General features: G+C 39.9%; 1 protein-coding gene across 1 annotated transcript; it reads right to left on the minus strand.

The window, feature by feature from the left end:
* Positions 1–205: 205 nt before the first annotated feature.
* LOC146516603 (uncharacterized) lies at positions 206–5,611 on the minus strand. Its single transcript, XM_085164187.1, has 4 exons — positions 4,506–5,611; positions 2,905–3,063; positions 763–855; positions 206–686 (listed from the first exon to the last, which is right to left on the minus strand). The coding sequence occupies exons 1-4, from the start codon at positions 5,331–5,333 to the stop codon at positions 366–368; spliced, it is 1,401 nt and encodes a 466-aa protein (XP_085020313.1). The 5' UTR covers positions 5,334–5,611; the 3' UTR covers positions 206–365.
* Positions 5,612–14,429: the final 8,818 nt, after the last annotated feature.

Genomic DNA, 14,429 nt, shown 5'->3' on the forward strand with positions numbered 1-14,429 from the left:
TATCAACACTCCAATTTCCTCTGAAGTTCAGTATTGTGCCACATTTGTTATAAAACTAGTACAAATGTACCTAAAACCAGATTATAAAAATTGTTTAAAACAGTTCAAGTTAGAATAAACCCTTTCAACATTTTATAAAAACTTGTTGTACATGAAATCTGCAATCAGCCATGCAAGCGACATTAAGTAAAGTTAGAACAGAAGAGATTGATTCGGAACTTTCTGCACCTTACCGTTTTCTTAAAGCCAGAAATTAACCTTTTTCAGAGCAACTTACCACAAAACCCAAAAACTGTAAATCAAAACAAATTGCTGCATTCTGTTTTACACAAGTTGCATTTGAGTTGAACATGTTGTCAAATAGGTTAGACTTTGGTTAAGAGCTTGGTTTTGAAGCTTCTAACCCTCTGGGAACAGGTAGATGTCAACTCCATAAAAATGTGTTGCACAGCTTCAAATGTGTACTTGAGTTCTTTGGGAAACTCCATGTTGAGCCCATAAAGTAGGCCAAAGAGGTAGGCAAAGGCAGTGGGAAGGTCTGGCAGATCATCAAGAATAATGTCCTCTTCCAAAACAATGGCAGTGTTGACCACTGTGGACTGCGAGTTGGGTCCCACGTAGTCCTCCAGAACAGTGAGGATGCCCACCGTAACACCTCGGGTTGCCCTCTCAACTGGATCTGTATCCTATGCAAAATAAAAAAACAGTACATATAAGTCTCTGAAAACCAAAACTGAAGATTGAGTAGATTTGCATGCTCACCAGACATGTTAAGAAGAGTTTGGTCTCGTCGTCGCGAACAAATATCGGTAACCCTTCCAAACTGATGGTTCGTCGATGCTGGACTATGGTGGACTGGACTATGAGACCTAAAACAAGGAAATCAAATAAGACTCCTACCATTTTGTTTTTAAAACACATTAAGTGTTGTTGCTAAAAATACAGCCTTAAGAAATAAGATGTTGAAATGAGTTATTCCAGATAATTGCTCATGGTTTTGTCAGGTTCTTTTTGTTTGTTTTTTTAAGTAATTTTGATGTGCAACAAATGTAGCACACTTATTACAACATTTATAACAAAGTGCCATGAGTGGGATGAGAATTGAACTGTCTGTCATGACCTGCCATCTGCCAAACACACAGCGCTGCTTGTTAGCTTATAATCCCATTCAGGACACACTTTTTGAAAACAATTTTTACATCAATTTAGTAAATATTTAATAAAGTATCTTTTGTTACAGTGGGAACTTTAGGTTCCTCATAAACCAGACACAAATACATATTATATACAGTGGGGCAAAAAAGTATTTAGTCAGCCACCGATTGTGCAAGTTCCCCCACTTAAAATGATGACAGAGGTCAGTAATTTGCACCAGAGGTACACTTCAACTGTGAGAGACAGAATGTGAAAAAAAAATCCATGAATTCACATGGTAGGATTTGTAAAGAATTTATTCGTAAATCAGGGTGGAAAATAAGTATTTGGTCAATAACAAAAATACAACTCAATACTTTGTAACATAACCTTTGTTGGCAATAACAGAGGTCAAACATTTACTATAGGTCTTTACCAGGTTTGCACACACAGTAGCTGGTATTTTGGCCCATTCCTCCATGCAAATCTTCTCAAGAGCAGTGATGTTTTGGGGCTGTCGCCGAGCAACACGGACTTTCAACTCCCGCCACAGATTTTCTATGGGGTTGAGGTCTGGAGACTGGCTAGGCCACTCCAGGACTTTCAAATGCTTCTTACGGAGCCACTCCTTTGTTGCGCGGGCGGTGTGTTTTGGATCATTGTCATGTTGGAAGACCCAGCCTCGTTTCATCTTCAAAGTTCTCACTGATGGAAGGAGGTTTTGGCTCAAAATCTCACGATACTTGGCCCCATTCATTCTGTCCTTAACACGGATCAGTCGTCCTGTCCCCTTGGCAGAAAAACAGCCCCATAGCATGATGTTTCCACCCCCATGCTTCACAGTAGGTATGGTGTTCTTGGGATGCAACTCAGTATTCTTCTTCCTCCAAACACGACGAGTTGAGTTTATACCAAAAAGTTCTACTTTGGTTTCATCTGACCACATGACATTCTCCCAATCCTCTGCTGTATCATCCATGTGCTCTCTGGCAAACTTCAGACGGGCCTGGACATGCACTGGCTTCAGCAGCGGAACACGTCTGGCACTGCGGGATTTGATTCCCTGCCGTTGTAGTGTGTTACTGATGGTGACCTTTGTTACTTTGGTCCCAGCTCTCTGCAGGTCATTCACCAGGTCCCCCCGTGTGGTTCTGGGATCTTTGCTCACCGTTCTCATGATCATTTTGACCCCACGGGATGAGATCTTGCGTGGAGCCCCAGATCGAGGGAGATTATCAGTGGTCTTGTATGTCTTCCATTTTCTGATGATTGCTCCCACAGTTGATTTTTTCACACCAAGCTGCTTGCCTATTGCAGATTCACTCTTCCCAGTCTGGTGCAGGTCTACAATTCTTTTCCTGGTGTCCTTCGAAAGCTCTTTGGTCTTGGCCATGGTGGAGTTTGGAGTCTGACTGGTTGAGGCTGTGGACAGGTGTCTTTTATACAGATGATGAGGTCAAACAGGTGCCATTCATACAGGTAACAAGTGGGGGACAGAAAAGCTTCTTACAGAAGACGTTACAGGTCTGTGAGAGCCAGGGATTTTCCTTGTTTGAGGTGACCAAATACTTATTTTCCACCCTGATTTACGAATAAATTCTTTACAAATCCTACCATGTGAATTCATGGATTTTTTTTTCACATTCTGTCTCTCACAGTTGAAGTGTACCTCTGGTGCAAATTACTGACCTCTGTCATCATTTTAAGTGGGGGAACTTGCACAATCGGTGGCTGACTAAATACTTTTTTGCCCCACTGTATATATATTACCTGTTCATCAAACTTCTGCAACAGGGAATCCATGTCATTGCGGAAAGCAGCTTTTCTAATTCGATACAGCTTAATCAGCCGAAGTGAGTAAGTGTCGAGGGCAGTCATGAAGGTCCCCATGAGATCCTTGGTGGTAATGCGTGAGAATTCCGCACAAATCTACAAAGCAACAAAAAAAATCTATATATATATATATAGAAGAAAACTTTTAAAGGTACATTATATAAAAATCACATTGTTTTCAAATTTGGTTAAAACAGCTTAATTTCAAAACATTTAGTTAGTCTCGGTTGATCTATTGGTCAGGCCTTGATTGGATTTAGTGGTGGTACAAATTATAACTGACGCATTAAAAAAAAAAAGAAAAAGAAAAATCTGATCGGCAGATTTTACAGTAAGTCTACCTAATCAAATGTTGATAAGAAAAAATAATGGTTTCAATTGTTACAGGATGCATTGCAGAAAATAAATAAATCAATAAATTGTATTTTAAATTCATTGCAAAAATTTTATTAATTTTATAGTTATGTAAGAATGAAGTAAGAATAACATCCTGTGGTCAAATTTGGATACTTTCATAACACGCAAGTGACTTTCTCAATCCTGTTCTGTGAGTTTCATGGCTGTTGCCTGCTAAGGGTCACCACCAAAAGATTCTAGATGCCCAGTGAAGACAAGTCATTGCGGCGACCGTGGTTCAGGGGGTTGGGAAGCTCATCTGTAACCGGAAGGATGCTGGTTCTATCCCCCAGCTCTCTCTGTCCTGGTCGTTGTGTCCTTGGGCAAGACCCTTTACCCTACCGCTTACTGGTGTTGGCCAGATGGGCCAATGGTGCGATATGGCAGCGTCGCTTCTGTCAGTCTGCCCCAGGGCAGCTGTGGCTACAACTGTGGTTTCCCTGCACCGATGTGTTAATGTGAGAGTGAGTGAGTAGTGGAATTGTAAAGCGCTTTGGGTGCCCAGAGAAGAGCAAAATAAAAGCAATCCGTTATTATACACAGTAAGTTGACAAGTAAATAGATTTCACTTCAATAGAGTTGTTGGTAATACCAAAATTAGCTTCATATTTTTAGAGCCAACTATTTTTTTATATTTTACCATTAGCATTGTTAGCTCAACGGTAGCCTTCAACCTTTTCTACAAGATATTGGAGTGATACAAACAGATGCTTCTCAAGGGCACAAGAAATGGAGCTCACGTTCATTTACTCACCCAGACAAGTTTCAAGGCATTTGGAGTTGTTCAGAAGAAATTTTAAAGGTCCTATATCATGTAAAAATCAACTTTTTGGAGCTTTTAAACACATTTTAATGTTATTTCCTTAGATTAAAAACCCTCCAGAGTGGTTTTTGGCTTAATTCAGGCATTTCTTAGTTGTCTCAGTGAATCCTTTCCCCATAACCGTGGCTCAGCTCTCTCCTGCAAAACGACTGACTCGTAACATTGGGATTAAAATTTCTTTCTAACAACTCCAAATGCCTTGAAATTTGTCTGGGTGAATAAATGAACGTTTTCCATTCTAGAAATAAGACCACACTGAAAAAAAACAAACAAAAAAAAACTGGAAGTTTTCCTTTAAATATTTAAGAGATTATCTTACCTGTTCTTTCAAGAAGAGAGCTGGCCATCTGAGCTGCATTTCCTTGACCAAGGGCTGCATCTCCACAACTTCTTTCCTCCTGAGAGAGAATGTGATGTCCATCTTTTGGGTGATGAGTGCCATGTTCTTATCCCTCTTCTTCATTTCATCTTCCAAAATGCATCTTTCATTTTCAAGAGACTCATCATTGTAGTTTTCTGGGACATCAGGGATAAAGTTGACTTCACCTCGCTTTGGTTTCTTTAAGGAAAATCTATTTGAGCCACTGTCATCTTCTTCCCCTCTTCTTTTTCGATTGACTGCAACTTCACTACATCCAGCTTGACTTAGCTTGGAACGGTAGTTGCCAAGCTTGAACTTAATGCTTATTGCCCAACCATCATATCCTGTGCCATTGCCAGGCTCTTTGAGGCAGGGATGTTTGGAAACTAGCTCCTGTGCAACAGATGTTATTTCATTCTTGTCAGGGTAGGCTTTGATTGCAAACATTTCTTGTGCCAGCTTGTCTAGAATTTCCATCTTGATGTCTCTTGTTAAACTTAAATTTGCCCCTGCTTTCTCATATACCTCATTGCCCTTGCAAACTTTTAACGCTACATCATAGGAAAAGGTTGGGATAGGAAATGGATTTGGCCACTGTGAAGTGCTACGCATGTAGGTCTGGGTTGATGAGGATGGGCTGAAAGAAGATGCTGAACTCACACTGGCTGTATCAATAGATGAGATAGCGCTATGATCAGATGGAGTCTGTGGTGGCGAGGCTGATGCATTTTCCTCCCAAATGAGGTGTAACACTGCCCGTCCAGCAGGTAGCTCATTAATATCCATCAGGTTGCAAAGTGCGTTCCCAAAATCTGGGTCTTCATATTGTATTGCAAAGTCACCTTCAAGTCCAAGCTTTGCTTGTAGTTCATCTTGAAGCTGCTTCACAGATTCTGGAACAGTGGACAGTTGGATTTTTCTGATACGTTTTGGACTGACGTGGACTCGCAGTAACAGGGCCTGTGAAGACAAACCAAAAAAGGGCGCAATTCTAAATAATTGACAAATTCAAAGTAATCAACTGAAAACTATTTAAGAATAATACATACCATCACTTTCAATGCAGGAGGCACGTAACAGGTGTCACCATCAGTTGTCCAGCTACACAGTATTCACCTAAAGGGTGGTAATCATTCAAATCTTCTGGGTCAAGTATTTCCAGATCTTTGTAGCTGCTGTCAAGCCGATATGATCTGTAGTGTTCCATAAACCAAGAGGAGAGCTTTGTAGCAACAAATGACACTTTCCCAAAATGTCTACCAAAATGTTCAGTATCTTGTAGAATTCAGGCAGTCCACTCAGTTGTCCTGATGAAATGATCATGCCTTTAACATACTGGGTCCCATACAGATAAACACATTTAGCAAATGACACAGCTTTTACCTGTGGATATTTCAGTTTCAAGCAATTCTGAAGATTTTCATTCAAGAAACAGATGTCAACTGTGTCAATATTATCAACATGCAGACTTGGTTTAAAAAGACTGTGACCATCTAAGAAGTATGCCATCATCTGTTGATGCTTTGAAGAAAGTGTTAGTAGTATATTCTTAAAGCATTGGACATCATGCACAGTTTTCTTGAAAAAGTTGTGCTTAGATTCAAATCGAATAGTCCACAAATCAACTAAGGGACCAAAACAACGCACAAGATGACTATAATGTTCAATATAGTGGTGTTTTGGCTTCAAATTAAAATCAGGAAAAGTCTCTATCAGTAGTCGTCGATGATCCAATATTTTGGTGTCCAAGTATGACAATATTTCTTCTGATAGAGTTGTCGAGACAACAATCTCAACAAGCTCCTTAAGGTCCATCAATACTTCCCATGATGGCTCATGTTCTGGTATACTGGTCCCAATGATAAAAGGCAGCAAACGCAAAAGTGTCCAGTCATGTCCATTGCCACTCACTCTTCCTGTTCCAAAACTGGCTTTTGTAATTTGTTGTGGCTTGTTGAGCTTATCAGAGAATTTATATGGAAATGATTTTATACGTTTGTTTAGTCCTTCAAATGTAATAAAACCCTTTCTGATTAAATCTTGAAGACACAAACACAATTCCACAGGGACAACACCTTCAAAGAAATCATGTAATATATCTGGAGGAAATCCAGTGACTGGATGAAAATAGGACAACGCACTTAAGGCACAGGAACCTTTGACACCACACACACTTTGTCTTTGACCATCCTCAAGCTCTTCTAGAAAAATGTTATGCTGTTCCACAGTTCTTAATGGAAATTCTGTAGGATCAAGAGCTGCAATCTGATGTTTATCAATACTACAAAATCGACAAAATTTGTCGACATTAAAGGACTCCAAAAAGCCCGCAAGGCTGTGAGCCCCAAGGTTATCTGCACAGACACAAAATACAGTTCCCTTTAAAAAACTATTTAAAGATTCAACATACACCCCTGTGCTTTCAAGACATTTTAAATCCTCAGTGAGTGAATAAAGAAAAGCATCATACCCAAACTGTTTAACGTCTACACTTTTACCAAGAAGAGCAAGCTGTATTGAGGTCAATGTAGAACGAAACCTTGCAGATAAGTTGAGTACAACCCAATAGACGGCAGTTATTTTATGAATTTTTCGAGATGTTCCTAAAGGGTTGCATATTTCAAAGTCGTCAATATACAAAGCTAAACTAATGCAAGTATCTTGCAATCCTAAAAGCTTGTTGTTTTTGAAATACTGCCCATCTCTAAATGATCTGTAACCTTCACTAATTTCTTTATCAAATGCTAACTTTTCAAAGAAACTTTTCTCTTTCAATAAGTTCTCCAAGACCTGGTTTACTGAGACATAAACAAATGTATTTCTAGTTCTCGCTTTGTAGATGTACTCTGTAGGCTCAATTACATGAAAATTATTCTTGAAATAAATATTTCTCTTGTAATTAGTAGATAATGCACCTTTTGGTTCTGTTGAGATAATTAATGGGTTGGTTTTGAAAAGTGCATCATTTATATTTTTAATTACATCATCATCTGCCTCAATGTTCTGTTCAGCAAGCACCTCTTTGATTCTTTGAAATGAATGAACCTGAGAATATTTTAAAATGTCACTAATTCCCTCAATAATTCTCTGCAAAGCACTTTTAGAAACATGTAACAATGTTTGCATGCATAGAAAAAGTCTAGCTATTTTATGTTCAAGACATTGGTAATCTACAAACTCATTGTCCTCTTTATCACTTGATGCTACACCTGAACCACTTGGTAATGTCTCTGGCTCCTGAGAGGTATTTAAGGATTTATCAGGGGAGCTACTTTCACTAGGACATGCATTTGCATGAGAAATCAGTCTAATACAGTTTTTTATATCTTTTGAGTTTTTGTGCTTTCTGCTTGTGTGTGACGTAAAGGTTGATAAATTGTTGGTGGCATAGTCACATTTTTGGAAAGGACAGGATACAGTCTGATGTTTTTTAAGTGCCTTAAAATATGTGAAATAAATGTATGCTGTGAGCAGTTTTCCTTAAATTCACAAAAATCACAAAAAAATGTTGAGATCTCCTGCCTTTTCTTAGCCCTGTTGTGTGATCTGCTGAGGTGAGACTTCAATGCCCCTCGTGTCCTAAACGAACAGACGCAGTCACTGTAAACACAGGGCAAATGAAATCCTCTTCTATGTCGTAGCTGGTGATGCCTTAAAAGTACTTCTTGGCTTGAACAGACAAAAGAGCAGAACTGGCACTGCATACAAAAACTATAATGAGAAGAGAGGAGAGGACAGTGTCAACAATTCAAAAGAAACCTGAATTAATCTCAAATTACCAAAGTTACATTACCTGATTACCTGATTCTTTTGGGGGTGGGGGTAGGCGCTCCTGTTCTGATTCCTCTCCTTACCAACTCTCCATCAATCCCTCACAAATCAGGACAAGCAAGCAGTGGTCTGGAGTTGGCTTTTAATTCTCTAAATAAATAAAAATACCAATTAGTTTTAAAATAAAATACCAGCTTCCTGACATTACTTAAGAATGTTTTTCTCCTGTCCTAATTGTTTTGGCTCACTAAAGTGAGCTGATTCTGCCTTGTAAAATGCCATATAAAACAGTGTAAAACAAATAATTTACAAAACATACATTACATCAAATGTTTAATTTATTAAATGTTTAATTTATTAAATTTATTATTAACAAATTGTATTCTACATGGAATGCACCAACAGTGTACTGGGATGTATTATGTATGCCAAGGATAATTTTGTGTGATTGGTTTTACAACTTAGAATGACAAACATTGGATTGAAAGTATGAGTGGGATAAAACTACTGAAGCATCTGTTTAAATTATCAGTGCATTTATTAATGATGCTCCATAAATAAACCAAAACAATGTTGTGCATAACAAAAAGCTCACAATTGTGCAGTCAAAATGTAAACAAAAAGATGCTGAGCATAATAACAAAGACAGATTTCGCAGCTGCTCTGTTTCCAAGTTCTACTGCGTGACTGACAGCGTGGAGTTTGAAATGCTCTTTGTAACCGTGTCTCTTACAGGTGCCATTTATGGTCCTTATACACACAATACGGTAATATTGAGTGATACTACTCTGCTTCAACGTAAAAGTACCAAAACATTTTTGACAGATTTTTTTAAGCTGTGTACCACATAAAATTGGTTCGCGATCAGTAAGCACAACCAGAATTCATACATAAGGCGCACTGTCGATTTTTGAGAAAAAATTGATTTTTGAGAAAATCGAAAGGATTTTAGGCCGTGCGTCAAGGCGTTAGCTCGTTAGAGCCGCCCAGCTCCACGCACGCGGTGATCCGCGGTAACTAGTTAACGGAGATTTGCCCCGTTGATGCAGTTATGGCATTAACTTTATGCTGACAGCACTAAAATAGTAATCTTCAAATGTTTTCTTTTTACCGACCAGCTCCTCTTTGATAGCTGCCGTGTCCATCTTGTTGCCTGCAGGTGAAGCGATGGGGGAGGGGGAGTTGTGTTCAGTGAAGGAGAGAGCCGAGGCGGAGTAATGTTGTGTAGAGACAAAAGTGGACGAAAGAGAGGCAAACTTGCGGCTCCACAGGGTGGCGCTGTCACTTGGTGTTCGCTCGCTCGCTCTGTGGTATAGTATCGCTTCCTGTTCCTGCTCAAACACAGTGGTGTTTCTGAGTAGCTTATTTGCTTAGCAGTTTAATTAACAACTTTTAAATACATTCTTTTTTCACAGTATAATCTTCACGTGCTTCATCCGAAGCACACTTTCTGTGTACTCACTACCTAATTTATAGTATTCACTCACTGTCTCTGTACTGTTTCGCTAGCTTAGCTCGTAGCCGACCCGTTAGCACCATGGCTACTTCACCTGTCCCTTCTGCACTTTCTTGCTCATTGTGTCAGATGTTTAGTTACTCCTCGGCCTCCTTTAGCAGTAATGATATCTGTAACAAATGTAGCATATTTGCAGCTCTGGAGGCCAGGATTACTGAATTGGAGACTCGGCTTTGCACCCTGCTCTCACCCTTAGCTAGCCAGGCCCCTGTAGCTGGTGCAGCCGAAGATAGCGTAGGCCCCGCTAGCTGTTCCCCGGCAGACCCCAAGCAGCTGGGGAAAGGCTGGGTAACGGTGAGAAGGAAGCGTAGTCCTAAACAGAAGCCCCAGGTACACCACCAACCCGTTCATGTGTCTAACCGTTTTTCCCCACTCGGTGACACACCCGCCGGGGGTCAAACTCTGGTAATTGGTGACTCTGTTCTCAGACATGTGAAGCTAGAGACACCGGCAACCATAGTCAATTGTCTTCCAGGGGCCAGAGCAGGCGACATTGAAGGAAATTTAAAACTGCTGGCTAAGGGTAAACGTAAATTCAATAAAATCATAATTCACGTCGGCAGTAATGACACCCGGTTACGCCAATCGGAGGTCACTAAAATCAATATTGAATCGGTGTGTAACTTTGCCAAAACAATGTCGGACTCTGTAGTTTTCTCTGGTCCCCTCCCCAATCAGACCAGGAGTGACATGTTTAGCCGCATGTTCTCCTTAAATTGCTGGCTGTCTGAGTGGTGTCCCAGAAACGATGTGGGCTTCATAGATAATTGGCAAACCTTCTGGAGGAAACCTGGTCTTGTTAGGAGAGATGGCATCCATCCCACTTTGGATGGAGCAGCTCTCATTTCTAGAAATATCGACAAATTTATTAAACCTCTCAAAACATGACTATCCAGAGTTGGGACCAGGAAGCAGAGTTGCAGTCTTACACGCCTCTCTGCAGCTTCTCTCCTCCTGCTACCCCCCCAAAAACCCATCTCCATAGAGACTGTGTCTGCTTCCAAAAAGACAAAAAACAAACTAAAAACCAGCAACAAACAACTTAAACAATCACAAAGAAAGAACAATACAGTATCCACATCTGAACCAAAGAGTAAAACAGTGAAATGTGGATTATTAAATATTAGGTCTCTCTCCTCCAAGTCTCTGTTAGTACATGACTTAATAATTGATCAACAAATTGATTTACTCTGCCTTACAGAAACCTGGTTGCAGCAGGATGATTATGTTAGTTTAAATGAATCAACACCCCCGAGTCATTCTAGCTACCAGAAATCTCGAAGCACAGGTCGAGGGGGCGGTGTGGCAGCAATTTTTCACACCAGTCTATTAATTAATGAAAGACCAAGACAGACTTTTAATTCATTTGAAAGCCTGATGCTTAGCATTGTCCACCCCAGCTGTGAAACTCAGAAACCAGTCTTACTTGTTATCATCTATCGTCCACCTGGGCCTTACACAGAGTTTCTGTCTGATTTCTCAGACTTTATATCTAATTTAGTTCTGAGCTCAGATAAAATAATTATTGTGGGTGATTTTAACATCCATGTAGATGCTAAAAATGACAGCCTCAACATGGCATTTAATCTGTTGTTAGACTCAATTGGCTTCTCTCAAAATGTAAAAGAACCCACCCACCACTTTAATCACACTCTAGATCTTGTTTTAACATATGGCATAGAAACTGAACATTTAACAGTGTTTCCTGAAAACCCTTTCCTGTCTGATCATTTCTTGATAACATTTACATTTACAATAATTGATTACGCAGCAGTGGAGAGTGGACTTTATCAAAGTAGATGTCTTTCTGAAAGCGCTGTAACTAAGTTTAAGAATATAATCCAGCCACTGTTATCATCGTCAATGCCCTGTACCAACACAGAGCAGAGCAGCTATCTGAACGCTACCCCAACAGAGGTCGATTATCTTGTTAATAATTTCACCTCCTCACTACGTACGACTCTGGATACTGTAGCTCCAGTGAAAACTAAGGTCTCTAATCAGAAGTACCTGACCCCGTGGTATAATTCTCAAACACGTACCCTAAAGCAGATGACTCGTAATCTGGAGAGGAAATGGCGTGTCACAAATTTAGAGGATCATCATTTAGCCTGGAGAAATAGTTTGTTGCTTTATAAGAAAGCCCTCCGCAAAGCCAGAACAGCTTACTACTCATCACTGATTGAAGAAAATAAGAACAACCCCAGGTTTCTCTTCAGCACTGTAGCCAGGCTGACAAAAAGTCAGAGCTCTGTTGAGCCAACCATCCCTTTAACGTTAACTAGTGATGACTTCATGAACTTCTTCACAAATAAAATTTTTATCATTAGAGAAAAAATTACCAATAATCATCCCACAGATGTAATATTATCTACAGCTACTCTTAGTTCCATTGATGTTAAGTTAGACTCTTTTTTTCCAATCGATCTTTCTGAGTTAACTTCAATAATTACTTCCTCCAAACCATCAACGTGTCTTTTAGACCCCATTCCTACAAAACTGCTCAAAGAAGTCCTGCCATTGATTAATTCTTCGATCTTATATATGATCAACCTATCTCTAATAATCGGCTATGTACCACAGGCCTTCAAGGTGGCTGCAGTTAAACCTTTACTCAAAAAGCCATCTCTAGACCCAGCAGTCTTAGCTAATTATAGGCCAATCTCCAACCTTCCTTTCATATCATAAATCCTTGAAAGAGTAGTTGTCAAACAGCTAACAGATCATCTGCAGAGGAATGGTTTATTTGAAGAGTTTCAGTCAGGTTTCAGAGTTCATCACAGCACAGAAACAGCTTTAGTGAAGGTTACAAATGATCTTCTTATGGCCTCTGACAGTGGACTCATCTCTGTGCTTGTCCTTCTTGACCTTAGTGCAGCATTCGATACTGTTGACCATAATATTCTATTAGAGCGATTAGAACATGCTGTAGGTATTACAGGTATTGCACTGCAGTGGTTTGTATCATATCTATCTAATAGACTCCAATTTGTGCATGTAAATGGAGAGTCCTCTTCACACACTGAGGTTAATTATGGAGTTCCACAGAGTTCGGTGCTAGGACCAATTCTGTTTACATTATACATGCTTCCCCTAGGCAGCATCATTAGAAGACATAGCATACATTTTCACTGCTATGCAGATGACACCCAGCTCTATCTGTCCATGAAGCCAGATAACACACACCAATTAGTTAAACTGCAGGAATGTCTTAAAGACATAAAGACTTGGATGGCCACTAACTTTCTGCTTCTTAACTCAGATAAAACTGAGGTCATTGTACTCGGCGCTGAAAAGCTTAGAAATATGGTATCTAACCAGATTCTTACTCTGGATGGCATTACCTTGGCCTCCAGTAACACTGTGAGGAACCTTGGAGTCATTTTTGACCAGGATATGTCCTTCAACGCACATATTAAACAAATATGTAAGACTGCGTTCTTCCATTTGCGCAACATCTCTAAAATTAGAAATATCCTGTCTCAGAGTGACGCTGAAAAACTAGTTCATACATTTATTACTTCCAGGCTAGACTACTGCAATTCATTATTATCAGGATGTCCAAAAAACTCACTGAAAAGCCTTCAGTTAATCCAAAATGCTGCAGCAAGAGTACTGACAGGGACTAGAAGGAGAGAGCATATTTCTCCTGTTTTGGCTTCCCTTCATTGGCTTCCTGTTAAATCCAGAATTGAATTCAAAATCCTGCTCCTCACATACAAGGTCTTAAATAATCAGGCCCCATCTTATCTTAATGACCTTGTAGTACCATATCACCCTATTAGAGCACTTCGCTCCCGCTCTGCAGGCCTACTTGTTGTTCCTAGAGTATTTAAAAGTAGAATGGGAGGGAGAGCCTTCAGTTTTCAGGCCCCTCTTCTGTGGAACCAGCTTCCAGTTTGGATTCAGGAGACAGACACTATCTCTACTTTTAAGATTAGGCTTAAAACCTTCCTTTTTGCTAAAGCATATAGTTAGGGCTGGACCAGGTGACCCTGAATCCTCCCTTAGTTATGCTGCAATAGATGTAGGCTGCCGGGGGATTCCCATGATGCATTGAGTTTTTCCTTTCCAGTCACCTTTCTCACTCACTATGTATTAACAGACCTCTCTGTATTGAATCGTATCTGTTATTAATCTCTGTCTCTCTTCCACAGCATGTCTTTATCCTGTCTTCCTTCTCTCACCCCAACCGGTCGCAGCAGATGGCCGCCCCTCCCTGAGCCTGGTTCTGCCGGAGGTTTCTTCCTGTTAAAAGGGAGTTTTTCCTTCCCACTGTCGCCAAAGTGCTTGCTCATAGGGGGTCATATGATTGTTGGGCTTTTCTCTGTATCTATGAAGCGCCTTGAGGCGACATTTGTTGTGATTTGGCGCTATATAAATAAAATTGAATTGAATTGAATTGAATTGAATTATAATTATAATGTAACATAGACTATATCGATATAAACGATATTGTTACATCTCATATCTCGTATAAAAATATATCAATATATTTAGAAACTCGATATGTCGCCCGGTCCTAATCAATTGTTCATCTATTTTGTTCCAGCTTCATTACTGGATGCATTTTATTGGCTAAAAGTGATTCGAAC

This window comes from Neolamprologus multifasciatus, chromosome 6 (assembly GCF_963576455.1).
Source record: "Neolamprologus multifasciatus chromosome 6, fNeoMul1.2, whole genome shotgun sequence".
NCBI classification, from domain to species: domain Eukaryota; kingdom Metazoa; phylum Chordata; class Actinopteri; order Cichliformes; family Cichlidae; genus Neolamprologus; species Neolamprologus multifasciatus.

Bases quoted from the DNA above. Each gene is read 5' to 3' on its own strand.
- LOC146516603 (XM_085164187.1), bottom strand. From the start codon at position 5,333: ATGGATATTAATGAGCTACCTGCTGGACGGGCAGTGTTACACCTCATT. The intron at 856-2,904 runs GTAATATATATA...CTCATAGTCCAG, and splicing joins TGCAGAAGTTTGATGAACAG to TCCACCATAGTCCAGCATCG. The intron at 687-762 runs GTGAGCATGCAA...TATTTTGCATAG, and splicing joins AACTCTTCTTAACATGTCTG to GATACAGATCCAGTTGAGAG.